The sequence below is a fragment of the Marmota flaviventris genome, chromosome 11 (genome assembly GCF_047511675.1).
Source record: "Marmota flaviventris isolate mMarFla1 chromosome 11, mMarFla1.hap1, whole genome shotgun sequence".
NCBI classification, from domain to species: domain Eukaryota; kingdom Metazoa; phylum Chordata; class Mammalia; order Rodentia; family Sciuridae; genus Marmota; species Marmota flaviventris.
This window is the reverse complement of record NC_092508.1, coordinates 18836207-18859086: the sequence shown is the minus strand read 5'-3', so window position 1 is coordinate 18859086 and position 22880 is coordinate 18836207. Positions and strand designations below refer to the sequence as shown.

Here is a 22880-nt window from a genome sequence, read left to right as displayed (position 1 = left end):
AACTCCTCATGCCACTTACCTGCTGTCGAGTCACATCAGGTGAAGGCCTTAATCTCTCTGGGCCTTAGTTCCCTCTTCTATAAAACGAGGATAGTAGTAATTCCTACCATAAGGTCCTGGTGAACATTAAATAAAATAACTCACATAGAAAGTGCTTTTCATGGTACCTGGCACATGGTAAATTTTCAGTTATCAGCAAATAATAATCATTAATATCTATTATTTAACATCATGGGAAACATACTACATATATAAGGATTGAAATATGGCGTGAAAACTGAAATAGAACTTGGGGGTCAAAGTTTCAGTTTCACTAAACGGGCAGAAGTAGTTTATCTTTGGGTTCCTTCCAACAACTATTTGTTCTCACCTTGCCCTGAAGCTCTAAGAAATCTCATGTTCTCTCTCCCTCTCTCTCTCTCTCCCTCTCTCCTTTTCTCTTTTCCCCTCTCACTGTCTCCCTTTGCAATATCTAACAGATGACACTGATTTGACATCTTATATACGTGTATCACATTATAGCTCTGTACCCCATACATATGTACAAATATTATGTGTCATATTAGAGTCTAAGAGGCTGTTCCAGAGTCCAAGGAGAGGCCAGGTAAGTCAGCACTGACACAGAGTTATCGAGATGCTACACTAACATGTTGGACTGTGATGTACCAATCTGCTCATGACCTTGAAGCCTCAGAAAAAGAGGATCTTCCGTGCAGCAAGAGAATGATTTTAAAAACCCGTTCTCATTTCATGCTTAATGACTGAAAGAAAAATGTTCCCAACCCAAAGAGCATTTGTCCTTTTCTAAAGGGGACTCCCTACTCTAAAGTAATTTTGACAGATCAGGAAGGAGGCGGGGGAGGAGGTGGAGGATCAGAGTCACCGAGGGGAAAGGAAGGAGAGGAAAGGGACAGGAGGAGGACTCCCCAAGAACTGCTTGGTCAGGCTTGCTCAGCAGCTGCGGGGGAAGCATATACCAAGAACTGGCCTCTCTGGAGCCCCTGGTCACTGATAATCACGATCCAGCAAAGATAGATGTTGCATATCAAGTTCACATGGAGATGTGGGACTCTTCACATCTCTCAGAAGACTCAGATCAAGGGCAGCTCATCTTCTTAGAACTGGAAGGGAGCTTACCTAATCAGACCTCCTTTCATGAAAGAAGAAACAGGTTCCCTAAGCTGACATGAATGTTCATGAGACACAGCCACCAAGTCTTTCTTTTCTTTCTGTTTTTTTATTATTATTATTATTATTATTATTATTATTATTATTATTATTAGAAACATCTTTCCAAATCTTCAGGTTCAGTTAGGACTTCCAAAGGGATCTCTTTGTTCCTTTTGTTCTACAGGGAGTTTCATGACCTTCTCACATGTCCTCCATTTGTAAGTTTCCTTTGTCCCCCTAAATGTCATTTCTGTGCTATGTGACTTTGTTCACAGGGCTCAGCACAGCCCAAAGGTGGAGGTAAGAAAGCATTGTTACATTATCAGGTAACTTGCTTAATACGTGGGACCTTGCAGAGGGGACAGGGTATGCTGAGCATTGTCAGGATTCCTGCTAAGAGGGGTGCTTGTGACGTGGGAGCCCCGTGCTTCATGGCCCCCAGGTCTGGACTTGCTTCATCTCCCCGCACCCTCCACACCTTCAGAGTTGGAACAAAGCCAGCTGTTTCAGGAAGACAGCTTGTTGTTGACAGGACTCAGGAAGAGGACGGATGTGGCCACTTAGGTTTCCGTTGGGCAACACGATTCCTTCCCATGTCGAAAGTGACTGGATTTCTTCAGAGTCCCTCCCCTTACCTTCTAGATCTCACTTCTTCCACCTCCTGATTTGAGTCTGGCTAAATGAAAGGGATGATGATTCTGGGATTATGTGGGGTCATTTGCCCCCAACACACATATACACAGGAACGTGCAACATACGTGGACACTCGGGGTCCCTAGACATCCAGTCAATGTATCTTGCAGGCTGACACTGTGAGGGGAGCAGGGGGAGCTGGGGATTGAACCCAGCACTCCCCTGGGTTTATTATGCTAGACAAGTGCTCTGCCACTGCACTACATCCCCAGGCCCTAGGTTGACATTTTAAACTCACTTGGAGAACATTTTAACACATTGATCTTTAAGGAAATAAAGAAGAAGGAAAACTTTGTTTCCATTTTATGTGCTAGATTAATTTTGAGGGATAGTGGAGTGGGGAGATGTGGGGAAAACAGTCGCCAACACGCATGCACACACTCTGCATGTAAGGGCTAACTAACATACATTTTTAAAAGTTTTAAATAGATATCTAAGGTTGAAAGCGAGAGATAAAAATCTTTAGGGACAGAAATGAAGAGGGCACTTAAAGATATGTGCACTGAGGGAGCAAGAATTGAAGCCACAGGAGCTTAAAAAGATGCTAGAGCTAGTCACGCACCTTAAGGCTGGGGGTGGTAATGATCCACACCTGTGGATCCCACGGACCCAGCAACCAACCGCAACTAGAATCCCTGCAACAAGTGGGGACCGCGAAAGAGCTGCCCGCCCTTGCGTGGAAATGGAAGAACACCTGCCAGCCCTGAGACGATCCCCAAGTGAGCTGCCTGCCCCAGGCCGTGGGAGACAGAGGAGCACATAAGGAACCTTCCCAAATCCTGGGAAGCAAGTGACGAGTACCCAAATCTGCCATTTGGAATAGTGTAGAAACCCAGAGCCAAGAAACAGCAATAACAGAACCCTCTAAACCACATAACCTAGGAGGGCTCAGTGAGTACCCCCAGGAACTGCCCCTGCGTAGTCTTCATAACCCAGGGCACCTGCAAGACCTCTATGGGGGCGGTGCAGGGACATTAAGGCTGAGAGGAGTGGCACATGCCTATAATCCCAGCTTCTTGAGAGGCTAAGGCAGGAGGATCACAAGTTTAAAGCCAGCCTGGGCCACTTAGCAAAATAAAATAAACATGGTCGGGGATGTAGCTCAGTGATAGAGAGCCCCTGGGTTCAATCCTTAGCACCAAGAAGAAGAAAAAAAAAATCCACTAAAAATGACACAAAAGGGACTATTTTAAGACACAGTTCGATAAGATACAAGAACAAAGAAAATGTGATAGAAGAAAGCAGATTTTTTAAATCAGAGTCAAAAAAAATAGATGAGTGAGTGTAATTAAGTTACTAGACCAGAAAGAGACAACAAAGGAAAACAATGACATCACTACAAAAACTGGAATAGCCTCAGAAAGATAATAGAAAATATTGCATTCGTGAGGCAAGAATGAGATGCTACAAAGGGGAACAGAAAAAAATCTATTTGGAAATTTAAAATACTATAGAAAATTTCAAATTTCTATATTATATTTGAAATATCTATCTTATGTATTATATTTTAAATATATGAAATATCTATATTTCAGTGAGAAAGTTGGGAAACACATTAAGGATAGCTTCTTGGAAAATAGAAAGATGAAGTTATTTTGAAACAGGCAGAAAGGGATACGAATATTAGAGAATCAGTCTTGGAAGTTCAACACCTAAATAAAAAGAAGTTCTAGAAAAATTGAATAGGGAAAATGAAGGATCAATAAGTGTCAAAAAATAAAACAAGCAAATTCTATAGAACCCGAGTTTCCAGATTAAACAGATTTACCAGTACCCAGCATAATGAATGAGAAGGCTCCTAGGAAGCACATATCATGCATTCTAAAATGTATAAAGAAAAGATTCTAAGAGAAAGATAAAGAAGATAAAGATTCTAAGAGAAAATTCATCACCTACCAAGGATCAAGAATTACAAAAGTATCAGAAGTCTCAATGGCAACCCTGGAAGCTAGAAAAAAAACAAGAAAAACCTGCAAATTTCTGAAGGAAATGAGTTCCAACCTAGAACACAATACCCAACCAAAAGATCAATCCAGCGTGAAGGTAGAGTAAAGGCACTATTGGAAATGCAAGTTCTCAAAAAGGTTATATCTTACATCTCCTTTCTCAACAAATCCAGTAATACAGTCAGGCGCAGTGTTACACGCCTGTAATTCTAGGAACTAGGGAGGCTGAAGCAGGAGGATCATAAATCAGAGGTCAACCTGGGCTATTTAGCAAGACCCTGTCAAAATAGAAAATAAAAATGGCTGGGAATATAACTTAGTGATAGAGCAACCCCTGGGTTTAATCCCCTACCAAAAAAAAAATGTTAAATCAAATAATCCAGCAAAATATGAGTCAGTTTAAGAATAATGATAGTTACACTTCAAATAGAACCTATTGCATGCTGGGCATTCTTCTAACTGCCATAGGAGTACTTATGTGTGTGTATACTCATTTAATTTAATCCTCATAGCAATTAGCTGAGCTTTATTCTTGTCAAGTGGGAGGTAAATTCTGTGAACAGCAGAACTGGGATTTTAAACCAGGCTATCTGGCTTCAGGGTCCAGGTCCTTAAAGAGAAAAGAAAATTTAACATCCATTCATGATTTCAAAATTTTTTAAATTCTCAACAAGCTATGAGTAGAACTTTCTCAACTGATACAAGGTCTCTATGAAAAATCTACAGCTAACATCATATTTAGTGAAAATTGGATGTCTTAGGACCAGGAACAAGGCGGGATATCTGCTTTTGACACTTCTATTCAGCACCGGACTGGAGATGCTGCTCAGTGAAATAAGACAAGAAAAAGATTAAATGGCATAAGGAAAATGAAGAAATAAAACTATCTTTTTTTTCTCAGATGACATACATATAAAATCCAGAGAATACTTAAAAAAAAAAAAAAACTACAAGAACTAATCAGTGGAAAAGGTTCCAGATTACAAATACAGTACATTAGTAAGTAAATTGTTACAAAGTCAATATACTAGTGCAATTATGTTTCTATACTCTAATAATAAAGAAATGGAAAATTTTTTCTTTCAAAATACCATTTGTAATAGCACCCTGCCCCCAAAAAGCCACAAGATACTTAAGGGTAAATTTAATAACATATGTACAAGATCGTTGTACCAAAAACTAGAAAACATTCTTTACAAACAATTAAAGAAAGATACCATGTTCCTAGACTAGGAGACTCAATGTTAATGTTGCCTTTTTCTCCAAATTGATCTATGGATTTGAGGTAATCCAAATCAAAATCCCAGTTGAATATGTTGTAGAAATTGACAAGCAGATCTAAAGTTCATCTAGAAATGGAATGAAAGAAATTCAGGAAAAAAAAAAAAAAAAGAGCAAACCAGGGAGTAACCTATCCAGGTTGAAGCAAGACAACAAAGGGCTCTAGAAGAAATGTCTCCAAGAAAGAAAATAAATGACTAAATTACCCAATGAATGGAATGCATTGAGAGAGACATTGGACACTGGTGCATGGAAAGTCTACCATCAATTCCAGGGAAAACAGAACTGGTCCAAAAAAAGGAAGTGTAAATGTTGTACCTCACTGTGATAATTTTTTATGGGGTTGTTATAACAAAAAGATTGAATATTGATTGAACCAAAAATATGGTATCGGTGGTATCTTCTCCGTATCTAGGAGAATGGAGAAGGTGGTATTTGGGGATTTTTGGACCAGAATGAAAGCAAAAGACAAGCTGAGAGAGCATTAAATTCTCCATTACCAAAACAGAAAGTCAATACATGATACCTAAAACTAAGGGGTCTCAAGAACAGGCAAGAAGTAGTACATATATACAATGGAATATTACTCAGTCATAAAGAAAAATGAAACAATGGCATTTGCTGGTAAATGGATGGAACTGGAGACTATCATGCTAAATGAAATAAGCCAATTCCAAAAAACCAAAGGCCAAATGTTCTCTCTGATGTGTGGATGCTGACTCACAATAGGCAGAGGTGGGAGGGATGAATGGAGGTTCACTGGATGAGACAGGGTTAAATGCAGGGGAGGGGGGAGCAGGGATGGGAATGGGAAAGACAGCAGAATGGATCTGACATAACTTTCTATGTTCACATGTGAATACACAACCAGTGTAACTCCACACCGTGTACAACCACAAAAATGGGAAGTTAAACTCCATGTATATAAGAGATGTCAAAATACATTCTACTGTCATGTTTAACTAAAAAGAACAATTTTTTTAAAGGAACAGAATGATATTGAGGACTATGTGGACCCCTATTAGAGGAAGTAACTTAAAAGTAGAACCTTGACATCTTTGCCTTGGGGTTGTCACAGGACTTGGGGTTGGAAGGCTACTGATTCTCATTATAAGCTTTATAAACAATGTGTATAAAATACTTTGATAAAGAAAAACTAATCTTTAAAGACCCCGTTAACATATTATGTTCATTTTTTTATCTTTTATGTCTTTTATTCATTTCTACCTCAAGATCTTGAATTTAAAGCAAGAACCCCAAGGTGGTTCAACTATGGGCCCTTGGTGGATTTCTGGGTCCTGTCCGGAGTAACCCATCCAGTCTTGGTAACAGCAGAAGGCTGGGCTCCACACCATCCGTTGTTGAGTGGCCATCTCTAGGAGGACACATTGCTGGAAAGATCTTTAGACCAAAGAAGAGATGGTCATTTAATTTTATTTCCTTTGCCTCTCTGAGATTTTTAGCCTCCGAAAGGCCCTTATTAAAATGCAAGTTGCTGGGAAAGGGATGATCTTAAACCCCTTTGGCATAAAACCTGAACTTTTGGTTAATATTTTTACTGGAACTGACGAGAATGGATTACTGGATAGGAGGGCAAGGGATGGTGAGGGCTGTCACTCCTGAGAAGGGGAACTAATTTAGGAGAAAACCGTAGATTTTGACATAATTACTTGGAGGCTGGAACATTTTAAACATTTAAAAAATAAATGCTTAAATCATTGCACATTGTACAGAACATAAATTCAGACCCCAGCCCCTGCCCCCCAACTTTATCCTTGATGTGCCCTCTATCCTAATCCCAATCCCCTTTCTCACCATCTCCCATTTCTGACCCCGACTCCTCCCCTGATTTGCCCACCCCTGATCCCAGCCCCATCCTGGTCATGAGCCCCTCCCTACGGGGACATATAGCCCTAGATCTGACCAGTCATCTAATCCTCACTCTATCTAGTGATTGAAACGCCTGTATTGGATACTTCATTATGTTATGTTAAGGGAGTACCAAAATCCTGGCATTTTAAAAAATCTGAAATCCAAGTCATTTATGTCTTGTGCTAAACCCAGAGGACCACGTGCCACATTGAAATATCTAATCAAATAATGTTGAACTTTTGGATTGAAGAGCTCTGATTATATCCCTCCCCTGTTTAAAACCTTTCTGCCTTATTTTATGGCTGCTAAATTCCCATCTCCCAAACTACTAGCAAGGCAGGGTGCTTACTAGTCACTTGTGTTTCCCTAGACCCAATAAGGATCTTCGTTTCCTTTCTGAAGCCATAAGGGAGCTGCTTTGGGAATTGGCACAGGATGGAGGAGAAGAAAGATGGATATTAAGGAAACAGGGGAGGGGCACAGGACACAGGGGCGGGAGAGAGAGGAAAAGAAGTCCTGTTTTAAGCCCTCCTCGCCAGGATGCTTTCTGCATTCTTCTCATCTTCTTTCCTGAGTCAGATTCATGTCTGAGCTCTGGAGTCCCTAACTTCTTTCTCATCCACTGCCTGGGGAACCTTAAGTGGAACCAGCCCAGGAGCCTCCATCCCGGCCCTAGAAGAGCATCTTAGATGATGGCCCAGAAACCATGGTGTTATGGTTTGGATGGGAGCTGTCGCCTGAAACTTCATGCGTAAAGTGATGCAAGAAGGGTGAATGGATTATGAAAGCCTTAACCCAATCAGTGAATTAGTCCCCTGATAGAGAGTCACTGGGTGGAGACTGTGGGCAGGTGGGGCGTGGCTGGAGGAGGTGGAAATTGGGGTGTGCCTTTGGGGTATACGCATTTTGTGAGCTGAGCTTCGTGTCTGCTTCCTGGTGTGATGTCCTAAGTTGCTTTCTTTGCCTCACTGTTCCGCCCTGACTTCCTATCCTACCTTAGACCCTGAGGAATGCAGTCAGCTATCTAGGGACTGAGCCCCAAAATAAACTTTTCCTGCTCTAACTGTTCTCCTCAGGTCTTTCTTTAGGTCACAGCAGTAAAAAAGCTGACTAAAACAAAGAGTGACCCTACTAGTGAGGTCTTTTTGCTCCAGCCTTGTAGCCAATCACCCATCCTGACACCCCTCCCTGAGTCTCCCACACCTCCGCACTTACCCAACCCCTAAGCCTCTCTCCAACCTGGTCCAGCCCCAATTGGACCCTCCCTGTCTCCAAGCCCTCATAGTATCCCTCATCCTCACCCACCCCATCCCCAATCTCTCCTTATTTCTGAATCTCTCCCTATTCCCGACATTCATCCTTCTCTGACATTTCACCTTAACCCAACCTCCACCCATCCCTGCACCTCATCTCTGACTCCAACCTCAACCCTTGACCCAGTCTCACCCTTTATTAAATGTCCACCTGGGAACCTCCAGCTCAAGCCATCTGATACCCGCCAAGCCACATATTCCAATGCATTCTCAGTGTTGCTTAAGCTGGTTGGAGTTGAGTTTCTACCATTAGCAATTAAAGGAGCCCCGATGTCTTCAGAACATTTTTACACAGATAAAAACAGAATGAAGATAAACCACATAGGCAAACTTAAGGGATGAAATACTCACCCAGGGTAGCAGGAGGGTGAAGAGGAGGGGACCAATAAGAGGTGCTCTGAGCAGATGGTGTGCAAACGAGCTTGGGCCTTTTAGCACCTATTCATTCATTCAATAAATATTTACCGAGAGGTAAATGGGCTCCAAGCAGCATGTCAGATACCAGGGATACAGAGTGAACAAACAGATGATTCCCGCTTCACAGAGGAAAAACTATGAATAAACTGCTATTCCATCCATGTAAGCATTTGGGAAAGGGGTGAGTTAACACAGTCAGGATTGGGGTATGTATTTTGAGAGCTGAGCTTGGTCTCTGTTTCCTGGTGTGGTGTCCTAAATTGCTTTTGAGGGATCCCAGGGGATGAAGCTTAAGTGGAGGTGAAGCTGAGATTGTCTGGAGGTACATTTTCTTTTGCTCAGGACAAGGGGATCCTCAGCCCAGGGAGCGAGAACAATGGGTCTGTGTCTCAAGAGATACTTTTGGGGGAGTAATACCCCCATTCTACTGTAGCAACAACCAGTAACATCACTCACACCTTTTACTCTACATCACAGCCAAGATATTCCCACAGGCACAAATACAAAACTGAAATTTAAATATATATTTTTTATTATTAATTTTTTATATCTGACAGTGGAATGCATTACAATTTATATTACACATAGAGCACAATTTTTCATATCTCTGGTGGTATACAAAGTATATTCACACCAATTTGTGTCTTCAGGTGAATATGATGTCCATCACATTTACAATCAATTCTAACCCCCTGCCCCCTCCCTTCCCCTCCCACCCCTCTACCCTAGAGTTCCTCTATTCCTCCCATGCTCCCTCTCCCTACCCCACTATGAATCAGCCTCCTTATATCAGAGAAAACATTCAGCATTTGTTTTTTGAGGATTGGCTAACTTCACAAAACAGAAATTTTATTGGAAATGGCTAGCACCCAGCTGATTGACTGCTGTGTGGGGATCTGTGAGGTTGCTGAGACTCTGTGTCAGGTTAGAAGCACCAAGAGGGCAACAAGCTGCTAGTCTTGTTCCATCCATGGCTCAGCACATTCCCAATGTGCACATTGTCCTGTCTATGATGTTGGTCATGATGTAAAGAGGCATCTCTTGCGATAGGTCTGGCTTCCCAATCACCCTCTGTTCACCTACTATACCTAAGGGAAGAATGCTTTCCTGTTCCATCACAAGGTCTCCATCACAAGGATGGTTTGATGTTTCAGCAGCACCTGCTTCCATGTCCCCAGAAGATACTGCAACATACTGGAGATAGAAAAAAATTGTGTGGCCGGGTGTGGTGACATATGCCTGTAATCCCAGTGACTTGGGAGGCTATGGCAGGAACATCACAAGTTCAAAGCCAGCCTCAGCAATTTAGTGAGGCCCTAAGCAACTTAAGGTCCTGTCTTAAAATAAAAAATAAACAGGGCTGGGGATGTGGCTCAGTAGATAAGTGCCCCTGGGTTCAATCCCTGGTAGCCACCCCCCCCCCAAAAAAAAAGAAAGAAAGAAAGGAAAGAGTTGCATGAACTCAGAGCACAGGACACAGAGTTCTCAAACAGGCTGGCTGGAACATACTCAGCAGTTGGGGTGATGCTCCAGAGAGTCACCAAGACAGTCAGCCCATAGGAGCAAACAGTTTCAGCCCATTTTTGTTTGTTGGTTTGCTGATTGCTTGCTTGTTTGTTTTGCTCCAATGTCAGATGGGGCTATGCATGTGACAGTGCTGATTATCCAGTTAGTGGGTCAAAGATCCAAGAATTCAACAGAAATGGTGGGGTTCCTTTCCATGGAAACCTGAAGCTAGTCCTTGGAGGTCTCTTGGCACTTCCTCAGAAGGCTGGTGAGGGCCCTGAAGACAAAAGTCCCTAACTTCCCCACATTTTATAGTTCCCCTCCAAACCCAGATAACATCTGTCTGGACCCAGGCTACCCCACACACAACCTTGGGATGAGGGTTATTCTTTCTTTATGAAGGTGACATATCCTTTCATTGATGCTTTTCAGAGGTTTGAAGGGACAGTGATAGAGGAAGAAGTGTATGAGGTAACATGATGACGTGTCAGGAACTCTTTGCTGATCAGGCCACGGGTAGCCAGGATCTTAAGGAATCCATTGCGAAAATTTTGGCCAATGAAGGCATAAATGATGGGGTTGAGGCAGGTGTGGAGGAAGCCCAAAATCTCTGTAGCATCCAGGGCCCGGTCAATGTCATTGCGGCGCTCACAGGTCTCCTCTATTAAGTGGGTCCTCATGAGGGTGTCTGCAACCAAGACCAGGTTGTAAGGCAGCCAGCAGAGCAGGAAGACCAGCACAACAGCAAAGATGACCCTCATGGCCCGGTGCTTCTGCCCCATGTGGGCCTTAAACAGGGTGCGCAGGGTGAAGCCATAGCATAACAGCATGATGAGCAGTGGTATGACAAAGCCAAAGGTCTGGGGCAGGATCCGCGACACCATCCGCCATTTTGCTGTATCATTACCCAGGAACTCATAGCAGACTGGGCTGGAATTGGTAGGACTAAAGGCCTGGCGGAAGATGAAGAAGGGCAGGGACAGAATCAAAGAGAATCCCCAGATGCCGAGACATATGAACTTGACCAAGTGGCGCTTCTTGGTCAGTGTACGTGTGGCATGGACAACGGCCAGATATCGGTCCATGCTGATGCAGGCCAGTAGTAGAATACCACTGTAGAAGTTCACTTCCTTCAGGAATGAGACCATCTTGCACAGGGGTGTGCCAAAAATCCAACCCTTCTCCTTAGCAGCCGCCCAGATGGGCAAGGTCAGAGCAAAGAGCAGATCGGCCATGGCTAGATTCAGCAGGTAGACATCGGTGACTGAACGGTTGACCTGACTGTATAAGATGACTAGTATCACCAGGGAGTTTCCCAGCAAGCTCAGCAGGAACACCACAGCATAGATGACTACCACAACATGCTTGTTAAGCATCTCAGTGTCCAGGCTACAGGGGCTGTACTCTTCACCCAGAGGTGGCATGCCAGTGAAATTGAAATCATACTCAAAGAATGCCCACAGATCAGAGATATTCCACATGCCTTCTTTGATTTCAGACATGGTTTGACCTAGTTGAAAAGTTAGAAGAAATGAGATTTAGTAATTCATATTCAAGCGATTCTTATGAAGGATGTGAGAACACTTATCAGGACAATTTTTGCTTCTCTGATGGTTTGGAAACCCGAGATTATTCCCTTTACCTCCAATTTGACCACCCAGTGTTACCAACCTTCCATATACTCTGAGGCCCAGCGTGAGCATGGGATAAGATCCAACTCGGAGAAGACACCTTTGCACTTGATTGGCCCGAGGACTGGGGAAACTCTACCTGCAACTCCACCTCTTGCCCTCTTTAGCCTTCATCCTCTGCCATGTGTGTGCATTCAGATGGGAAATCAGGCTGGTCTTACCCACTCAGGAGAGGCCAGAACTCTGCAAAAGGGCAGGATGCAAGCCCGATCCAGTTGTCCCTTTCTACCTTATTTCTCCTCCTATGAGCTCCCAATTCCTGTGCTCCTCCCTATGCTTTCAATTTACAAATCTGCTGGAAGAAACTGACAGCATCAAATTGCATTATGCTATGTGGATGCTCCTCAACTTACAATGGGACTATATCAATCATTAGGTGAAAATATCATAAGTCAAAAATGCACTTAATACACCTAACCTACATCATAGCTTAGCCTTGCCTATCTTAAATGTGCTCAGAATATTACATTAGATGATACTTGGGAAAATATCCTCTTGCACAAACCCCATTTTGTAATAAAATGTTGAATATTTCATGTAATCTAGTGGATACCCTACTGAAAGTTAAAAAAAAAAAAACAGAATGGTTGTGTGGTGCTGTCACTTATTTTAAGCCTATCTTCAAATGAGTATTAAATATCTTGGTCCTCTGTCTAAAGGAAGTCTAAGCATTTGAGAGGACAATGTCTCAATCTCTTAAACATCCACAGAATCATTCAGCAGCTTTCAAAAGTTTTTTTATTGTAAAAAAAATTTGTTGAAACTTCCCAGAAGCCTAGTACGTGAAACAGATCAAAGCTGAGCTGCCAGTGCAGGCCAAGGAGGTCATGTGCAGCTGTCTCCATGAAGACGGTCCCCACCACCCCCACCTCCTCCCCAGCTCCAGGCCCTCCAGAGAACTGTTTGAAAACCTTTGGAAGTTCATCAGATTGGAAATGAGGTGAGCTGGCACTAGTGGCTTTCTCTTTTGTGACCTTGACTGGGATCTTTTACACTTATACATTTCCATTTCACATCAGCAAATTGAGGGAGATAGAGAAGGTACCTCTCCTTTGCTACCACATCTAAGTTTCTATGATAAGTTCATTACGTTTCAGTATGTTCTCTCACTTCCAGTATTCGCATTCTCACAGAGGACAGAGTCATAATAGTCTTAGGACAAACCAATGACTATCCAATTGAGGAACTGTTGACCTCTGCCCTATAAAAGGGCAAAGAGTACAGAGAAAGGACGAGACTCCTTCTCACCAACTATGACCAAGTAGAAGGTCAGAACTGAATCGAAGGCACAGAGAGGAGGCGGGAAGCCAAGTAACAGAAATCCTCAGATTCCAGAGAAATAAATGCATATTCTACAATAAAGTCAAACCAAGCCTCCCTAGCCCAAAGAAAGTCCTGAACAAATAGGCAGATTCTTACCTGAGGTACCAGCCAGGAACAACCAAGGCAGGAGCCTGTAACTCAGAGAAGACAACAGTGACTCAACATTTGGAAGGAAATGGATGAATAAAGGGAAATAGAGAAACCACATCAAACCACACCTCCCTCCTGAGCCCCACCCATGTCTGCATTTGGGGAACAAGATTAAGTCACAGAATTCCAGCACATCAGAAACTCCAGAGGTTCCTGTGTACGGGGCTGGAGTTAAGGTCTGTTATCTAAATTCTCCACTCTGTGGATGAACACTTATTATTGCCTTCCATTTCTTGAATTTAGTTCTATTGGTTTATTCCCAAATTTCCTAGTAGATCACCAATGTTCCTGACAAACATAAAGACAAAAGGTTTTTTATTTTTACAGCAGAGGCTCAGAAGGAGTTCACCCCCTAGGAGGGATTTGGGGCCAGTTGATGGCAAGGAGGCAGAGGACTACACTGAATTCCTACTTGCATAGTAGACTTCTTTGGTGTGGCCTGGTGGAGTTTTGGAATGGAACCAACCCCACTCTTTTCCACAGCTGCTGTCAATGATTGGTTGGTTCCCATCACTCTGGGGCTGGGGTCACAGGCCATTGGGGAGGCTGCTGGATAGCATGGAGACCACTGTGGTGGGGCCAATCATCTATGGAAGGTTTGGGCTCCATTTCATTGCTGCTCCTCTCTCCATAATGAAGGATGGATTCTCTGAGAACTTAGCTGAGCTGCCCCCAGTGGCTGATGGCTGTCCTCAGGCTTTAGTCCTCTAGCACTTAAATCACTACTCTAACAGGAACCCTACTGTACTGTCTTCACGTGTTGGCAAGCCAGGATTCTCCCCTACTTGGTGAGCTGTTAGAATGCAAGGACCTTCTCCAACTCATCCTTAGAACCTCTTCCAGGAAATATAGCAAGAGCTCAGCCAATGGCTGTGGAAGAAATGATTGCAGTCTCTGATCTTAGAGAGCATGGGTCACCAGCATGAGCCGGAGCATCTATCACTTAGGGTCACACCCTCACACCTGAAGTCTGTATAAAAGCTTCCTTTCCACACAGCTAGCTGGTCTGGCTGCAGTGACGCTGCCCAGCCTCCTCTTTTGTCTAAAGATAGTCCCAATCTACATAGTATAAGTGTAAATCCTGCCCTTCCCGTAAACGCCAAATTTATCGTGCAGATGGTGCCTCCACTTCTGCCACTGGCAAGCATACTTTTTAAGCTAAATTGTCCTCTTTCTGGGTTCTTTTCACATTTATAAACATGGCAGGAAGTGTAAGGAGACAATTGCCCTGGAGTTACTCATAGCCTGCTTTTACTGATGCAGGACTATTGGGATATGATGACTAGATCTGAAAGGACTCAAAGTTGGGGTAGTTCTGGAAGGGAGAGGATGTACCCTATTAATCAACTAGGGAAAAGGAAGCTCCTGGGGCAGAAAATAGTGACTTCAGGCTGAAGATATGCTTCAGTTGTAGAGTGCTTGCCTAGCTATGCACATATGCACATAACTATGCACATATAGTGACTCAGGACATGGAAGAAAGAGACCATGGGACCTAGACTGCAAAAACATCTATCTATGTGAACTCATGAACAAGTGGATAGCCAGGCAAGATGGCGCATGCCTGTAATCCCAGTGGCTCTAGAGGATGAGGCAGGAGGATCACAGGTTCAAAGCCAGCCTCAGCAACAGTGAGGAACTAAAGCAACTCAGTGACACCATGTCCCTAAATAAAATATAAAAAGGAGCCGTGGGGTGGTAACGCATGCCTGTAATCCTATTGGCTGGGGAGACTAAGGCAGGAGGATCTCAGGGTCAAAGCCAGCCTGAACAACAGTGAGGCGCTAAAGCAACTCAGTGAGACCCTGTCTCTAAATAAAATACAAAATAGGGATGGGATGTAGCTCAGTGGTTGAGAGCCCCTGAGTTCCATCTCTGGTACCACCCCCCAACACACACACACACACACACACATACACTATATATATATATATATATATATATATATATATATATATATTACATGTTCTTTATCCATTCATCTGTTGAAGGGCACCTTGGTTGGTTCCATAGCTTGGCTATCGTGAAGTAGAATAAACTGAACATAGCCTTTGCTCCTAAATGAAAACACAATCAGTAACTCCACATTATGTATTACCACAAGAATGGGATCTTAATTGGAATGGGTCATACTCCATGTATGCATAATATGTCAAAATAGACTCTGTTGTCACATATATCTAAAAACAATGTGATGGGGTCATATATGATGTGGAATTACACACCATATACAAAAAGAAAAATTTTTTAAAAAGAAAACAAGTGGAGGCAATGGAGAAATTGAGGTTTTGCCACAAGGGGGCAGAAGTTGCTGGACAGCAAGAGACCCATTGAGAAAGATGACAGTCAAGAGCAGTTATGAGTAAGCCCCACTTAGAAGTTCTTCTTTGTGTACAGTTCCCTTCTGCTTTTTCTAAGCCCTTGGTCAAATCAGTTCACCATGCCCATCTGTTTCGATGAATCCAGAGGACCTAGGGAAAGCTCTGGTCTCCCCTGGAGCCTGGGAATAAAGGCAAAACAGCCCCTCAGGATGAGCATGGTGGTGACAATAGTGATTGCTCAGGTCTCTACCAGAAGACAGAGCTGGAGGACAAGGGTAGAAAAAAAATCTTTCACTTCTTGGTAGGAAAGAGCGTCTCATGAGAGGAGGCAGAAATGCGCATAAAGATAAGCTTGGAACAAAATTCTACACACTTGAAAAGATTCCAGCAAATCTCGCCCACCCAACACATCTTCTGCATTTCATTTTCCTCTTACACTGAGCCATTTTGTTCCTAATGGGAAAGCATTTTTCCATCCTAAGAGAGAACTTTGTGCCACAAAGATGACCTTTGATAGGTGCAGCCCAGATGCCAGTCAACTGTCAAAATTTGGGGGTCTCTCTGAGATGCTACTGTTCTTTACCACTCTGTTTGAAATATGGAGAGCTTCCACATCAATGATCATAGCAGCACAATTCACAATAGCTAGACTTTGGAATCAACCTAGATGCCCTTCAATAGATGAATGGATTAAAAAACTGTGGCATTTATACACAATGGAGTATTACACAGCACTAAAAAATGTCAAAATCATGGATTTTGCAGGGAAATGGATGGCATTAGAGCAGATTATGCTAAGTGAAGCTAGCCAATCCTTAAAAAACAAATGCCAAATGTCTTCTTTGATATAAAGAGAGGGCTGGGGATGTGGCTCAAGCGGTAGCGCGCTCACCTGGCGTGCGTACAGCCCAGGTTCGATCCTCCTCAGCACCACATACAAACAAAGATGTTGTGTCCACCGAAAACTTTAAAAAAATAAATAAATAAATAAGATATAAAGAGAGCAATTAAGATCAGAACAGGGAAGAAGAGCATGAGGAAAAGATAAACATTAAACAGAGACGAGTGGGGGGAGAGAAAGGGAGAGAGAAGGGAAACTATGGAAATGGAAGGAGACCCTCATTGTTACACAAAATTACATATAAGAGTTTGTGAGGGGAAAGGGGAAAAAAAAAAACAAGGGAGAGAATTAAACAACAGCAGATGGGGTAGAGAGGGAAGATGAGAGGGAAGGGGAGGGGGGATAGTAGGGGATAGGAAAGGTAGCAGAATACAACAGTCATTAACATGGTATTATGTAAAAATGTGGATGTGTAACCGATGTGATTCTGCAACTTGTATCTGGGGTAAAAAATGGGAGTTCATAACCCACTTGAATCAAATGTATGGAAGATGATACGTCATGAGCTTTGTATGTTTTGAACGACCAATAAAAAAAAAAAAAAAGAAATATGGAGAGCTTTACACAAGATGGTGTAAGCAGCAGAGTGTGGCTGTAAAGACATCATTTTTGTCCCTGTGTCAGCTCTGATGCCCATAAAAACATCCCTTCACAATCCTCCAAAAGAATCCACTTATCTCTGAAGATCTCAGTGGAGGAAAGAGTGGGGGAAAGGGATCTCTTCCCTCTCCCTAAGACATTCCCATCATCACAGAGACAGCTTCAGAGGGCGTGTGACCTCAGATGAGTCAATCCGAGCAAAGGTCAGCATGTTTGTTCACTGCTGGTGGAAAAGCAAGTTTGTCACCTTGTAGCAGGCAGCAACTCAATACCATAAATGGGAAAACAGTCCAAGCACCAAAACCATCACACACAGAGGAAGGCAGAGCTGAGAAATGGGGCCAAGATCCTGAACAAACCATGACCCAGGGCCATCTTCTCTCTGTACAAATCAGTCACATGAGCCAGTAAATTCTCTTTATTGTTAAGACCTATTCAAGTTGAGATTTCTGTAACCTGCAACTAAAACCACTCCCAACTGAGAGAGTTGGAAATCAGAGTGATGGGGGATGAGAGGGAGGGGACAGGAATATCAGTGAGTCAGGGGACAGAAAGGAGCGTGCAGCACCTGGCTGAGCATGGCCCTGGCCAGCTGCAGACCTCCTAGTCCTGACTGCCAAGCACCATGGAAGCTGGGGAAGGACCTTGAAAAGTGGACCCCTGAGGACCCACCTGAGGGACCCCTCCTGAACAGATTCAGAAATCCCCACAAAGGACCCCAAAAGGCCTGCTTTGGAGCCAGACACACCATGATACAAATGCTGACTCTACGTTATGGGTTGGTGATCTTGGACAAGTTTGTTGACATGTATCAAAATATCCTTATCTGCAAAAATGGAGATAATCATACTTGATTCCCAAAGCTGCTGTGATGATGAATCAGGATCAGAGCACAGGACTTAGAACCAAACCACCAGATGCAAGGCCCAATTCTGTCCCTTGGGCAGCTGAGATGCTTCCTCTGAAACTCAATTTTCTTATCTATAAAATGGGGAGAAAAGCTCCATGGGGTGACTACTGTTAGAATCTATTGGATATTTTTATGAATCACCAGAGGAGAGGAAGTTGAAGGCTCCAAATGCAGAGAAAGGAGATGAGAATGTCAATGACCCTAATTTGATCAGTTCATATTGTATACATGTATTGAAATATCACACAGTACTACATAAATAAGTACAATATTACATGTTAATCAGAAATTTTGTAAATGTTTAGAAAGAAGGAAATGTTAATTACCCCAATTTGATCACTGCATGCTGTATACATGTATCAAATTATAACACTGTACCCCATTTGTACTGTCAGATTTAACAATAAATATAACAAGTAGGAGTTTATTCATTGGATTGGGATGAGGATCAATGTGTTAATAAAGTGCTTAATAGACAATAAGTGTTCGGTTACTTCTAGCTGTCTTGATACACAACCCCCCACAGTCCTGTTGGAATAAGATTCAAAAACAGGAAAAATGCAGATCTTTGACCCTGCAATTCTATTTAATGTGAGAAGAGAAAGGAAAGAAAGAAGGGAAAGTAGGAGAGGGTGAGGAAGGAAAAGAGGAGAGGAGGGAGAGAGAAAGGGAAGGAATTAGAGAGGGCAGGAGGGAGGAAAAAGTTTATCACAGGGTTGTTTATGATGATAAAACTTGGTGAGGACACCAATGTCCTCCAAGAGACATTAACACTGGAGATACATATATATATTTTATATTTATATATAAACATATGTATTTCACATGTATATTATATATTTATATATATTATAAAATATATAACAGGACACTGTGTAAGGGTAAAAGAAATTGAAGTTAAAGTGTAAAAGACCGGGCATTGTAAAGTTTCTAAGCTGCAAGACCTGAGTTAAAATGTAAAGGACTGGGTATTGTTAAGTTCCTATGCTACATGCAAAACCTGAAATTCCTGAGGCAGTTAAGACAATGCCCTACTGGCCATTTAGTTGACTTATAGCCCAAGATCCTGTGCAGCTTGTCACGTAGGCATTCAAGGCCCAAACCAATCAGTTTGAATGTGTACCCCGCTTTAGAACTGACCTATCACCCCCCCCCCAACCTGTTCCCGCCAATGAATGAACTAATCATGTCTCAGAATTGTTGTTTGACTTTCCCGCGGTGTATGATGATTTGTTAAAGGAGACTGTGATGTATGTAAAGTCCCGCCCTCCCCAAAAAAGTGTACTTAAGCATTGCACAACCCCTGCTCTGGGCTCTGGGCTGTTCTCCCTTCTTGAGTGGGCACGGAGCCCTAGCATGCTAGATCAATAAATCCCCTTCTGCCAATTGCATGAGTGGTCACTTGGTGGTCTCTTTCTCCGACGCTTCACCGGACCCTTACAACTGTGCTTCTGTTAAAAGTAATAATGTAATGAAAAAATAATAACGTAATACTGTAATTAGTGCTATGAAAAACTATAATAGCTGACACTGATGAATAGAGGCAACCTCAAGTTCCACATCTACCACATGGGCCAGGCTGGCTTTCCTGAAGCGCGAGCTGTCTTCTCCGCTGCTGAGATCTGCTGTGGCCTGGAGGACCTGCACCGGGAGCGGATTGTGTACAGGGACCTGAAGCCAGAGAACATCGTACTGGATGACCATGGCCACATCTGCATCTCTGACCTGGGACTGGCTGTGCATGTACCAGAAGGCCAGACCATCAAAGGCCGGGTGGGCACCGTGGGCTACATGGCTCCAGAGGTGGTAAAGAATGAGCGGTACACATGCAGCCCTGACTGGTGGGCATTAGGCTGCCTCCTGTATGAGATGATCGCAGGCCAGTCGCCCTTCCAGCAAAGGAAAAGAAGATCAAGCGGGAGGAGGTGGAGCGGCTGGTGAAGGGAGTGCCTGAGGAGTATCCTGAGCGCTTTTCCCCGCAGGCCCGCTCACTCTGCTCCCAGCTTCTCTGCAAAGACCCTGCGGAGCCCCTAGGGTGTCGTGGGGGTGGCGCTCGAGAGGTGAAGGAGCACCCCCTTTTCAAGAAACTGAACTTGAAGCGGCTGGGAGCTGGCGTGCTGGAACGGCCCTTTAAGCCTGATCCCCAGGCTATTTATTGCAAGGATGTTCTGGATATTGAACAATCCTCCACAGTTAAAGGTGTGGAGCTGGGGCCCACCGGCCAGGATTTCTACCAGAAGTTTGCCACTGGCAGTGTGCCCATCCCTTGGCGGAACGAGATGGTGGAGACTGAGTGCTTCCAGGAGCTGAATGTTTTTGGGCTGGATGGCTCGGTTCCTCCAGACCTGGACTGGAAAGGCCAGCCGCCTGCACCCCCCAAGAAAGGACTGCTGCAGAGACGCCAGGATTGCTGTGGGAACTACTGCAGCGACAGTGAGGAAGAACTCCCCACCAGCCTCTAGTCCCCAGCCCCAGGCCCGATTGGCGGTAGCAGCTACTCTGAATGCTGTTTACAGTTTTGCACAGTGGTCTTCCCCATTGTCCACTCAAGTCGTGGCCTGGGGAACACAGCCGGAGCTGTCCCCAGTGTCCTCTGCCCCTCGGCCCCTGGCCTGGCTGAGTTTGGCAAGGACTGGGCTGTCCCTGGGACAAAGGTGCGTCCCTTCAGCTCTTCTCCGGAGCTCGGGGCTTTCTGTATTTATGTATTTGTACGAGTGTCTATCACAACCAGAGCGCTCTTAATTCCCACCCCAGACCGGCACCCTGGCTCCCGCTCCTCTGTGCAGCCAGCCCTGGTCAGGAGAGCTGGGAGCTGGCAGAGGAGCCACTGCCAAACAAGGCTTCTCAGACCCAGCTCAGATCACCTGAGGCTGGGCCAGGCCACACCCTTGAGTCCCCAGCACTGCACTGGCCACCACCAACCTCTAAATGACAGTTGTGCCTGTCCCCACTGTCCTGGGCTCAGGCCACCACAATTTCAGACCCAATACTATCCCTTCTAAGTACTTGTTAGAGCTGGATCTGGGGCTTCAGTGTCCCCTAGGCCTGTGCCAAAGTGTGACCAGAGATTGGGCTGACCATGAGACCCATCAATCAGTCCACTGCCCAGGTTGTCCCAGATGGGTCTTTCTCTGCCTTCCAGCTCCCAGGGCACTTTGTCTCTTATGCTGGGCCCTGTCCTGAAGACACCTCTTCAGAAATGCTCCAGCTCAGACCATAGGAGGGTGTGGGGTGTCCCTGGCCAAACCTCCATCATTCCAGAATCTCTTCATAACAACAGACACGCGTGCCCAGCAATAATCCGCCCTCCCTGTGTGTGCCCATGGGGAGCGTGTGTGTGTGTGTGTGTGTGTGTGTGTGTGTAACTGTGTGTGAAGGGGGCAAGGTAAGGCTGTGCCTGTGCCCCAGGTCCCAGCCCTGGTCCTTCCCAGACTGTGATGACCATCCTGGTCCCAGTGTTAGGGTAACATGGGATTATAGGGCCCTAGATTTTCCATATTTAAAGCCAATTTTTATTACTCATTTTGTCCATTGTAAGCTGCCACGTGTCTCTGTGAATACAGTCTGAGCACAAACCTTAAAAAAAAAAAAAAAAAGAAAAGGAAAAACTATAATAATGGAAAAAAGATTAGTGAGCCAAATTTATAGTCTAACATTTTGTATATTTATTACAAATATATGTATGTGGACGTCCAGGGTGAAAATTGGAAAGATAGTCCAACTATTAACAGTGGTTGTCTTCAGAGACTGACATTTGTTTTTTTGTTTATGTCTTTTGATATTGTCTAATTTGAAAAACGACCATTACTATTGTAATCAGGAATATATATATACCTATTTTACTAAAAAAACAAAGAAATAGCACAATATGGCCACTTCCTGGGGCCACACTCAGATTTGCCTGTGCATCCAGCATTCAGCCTCTACCCCTTGGGCTCTTAACTCCTCAATCGTGAAATCCCCTGTAGTCTCCTCCCCACTGGCCTCCCACCCCAGGTCTCCACTGAGGCTGATTTTTCAGGCTGTGTCACTTTTCTCTTACTAGACTGTAAGCAGTCAAAACTGGCACCAGCCTGTCAGGGACCGTGATGGACAAAGCATTCCTTCCTGTCTCCCTGCCCCTCCCTTCAAGGCAGAAATACGTGACTCCAGTTTGCATTCCCGGTGCCTTGCCAAGTGTGTGACACAGGGAGTGGGCATGTGACCTACCCAGTCTCCCAGGGTCCCAGGCTCAGTAAAGCCCCACCCTAGGTTTTAATGCTCTGAAGTCGATGTCTTATAATTCTTAATAATGTTACTTTGGAATTTGTGTTTTGGAAGCAGAGCCTGATGGGACGGTGCTCATGCCCCTGTCCTGAGCCTCTGCTCCCAGTGCAGTCCTCTTGTTGCCTCGCTGGGATGAGGGCTCAGCCTCCCAGTCTCCCACTCCTAGACCACGACAACCCTCAACCCTGACACAGGCACTGGGAAGGTCAACGTCAGGGCAGGAGCACCCAAGACCCTCTGCACTTTCCTGTGAGTGTGCCGGTGCCCGGGGGAATGCACCACTAACTAGCAAATAAAAAACACCGAGTCTGGTTAGGAGAAAGACCACGGAAGAAAGGAAAGAGCTTTCTTCCTGCCTTTTGAACAAGGGACCCATGTTTTCTTTCTGCAGTGGGTCCCACAAAGTATGCAGCCAGCCCTTATACTAGATAAACATTTATTACATACATTGAATATCGAAGGAGGGGCACAGAGCTAAATGGCAAAATGGGATTTTCATTTTAGCTCAGTTAATGCAACT

The 22880-nt window shown here is 44.1% G+C and overlaps 1 protein-coding gene and 1 pseudogene across 1 annotated transcript; one reads left to right on the top strand and one right to left on the bottom strand.

Annotated features, from left to right (window-relative positions):
* Nucleotides 1-9201: 9201 nt before the first annotated feature.
* Nucleotides 9202-13376, bottom strand: Cxcr1 (C-X-C motif chemokine receptor 1). The gene is made up of 2 exons (XM_027941864.2): nt 13309-13376; nt 9202-11708 (listed from the first exon to the last, which is right to left on the bottom strand). Exon 2 carries the CDS (start codon nt 11698-11700, stop codon nt 10627-10629), a length of 1074 nt encoding a protein of 357 aa, XP_027797665.1. The 5' UTR covers nt 11701-11708; nt 13309-13376; the 3' UTR covers nt 9202-10626.
* A 6248-nt stretch (nt 13377-19624) lies between these two features.
* LOC114097793 (G protein-coupled receptor kinase 6-like) lies at nt 19625-20556 on the top strand (annotated as a pseudogene).
* Nucleotides 20557-22880: the final 2324 nt, after the last annotated feature.

Coding starts and splice junctions, on each gene's coding strand:
- Cxcr1 (XM_027941864.2), bottom strand. CDS start 11,700: ATGTCTGAAATCAAAGAAGGCATGTGGAATATCTCTGATCTGTGGGCA.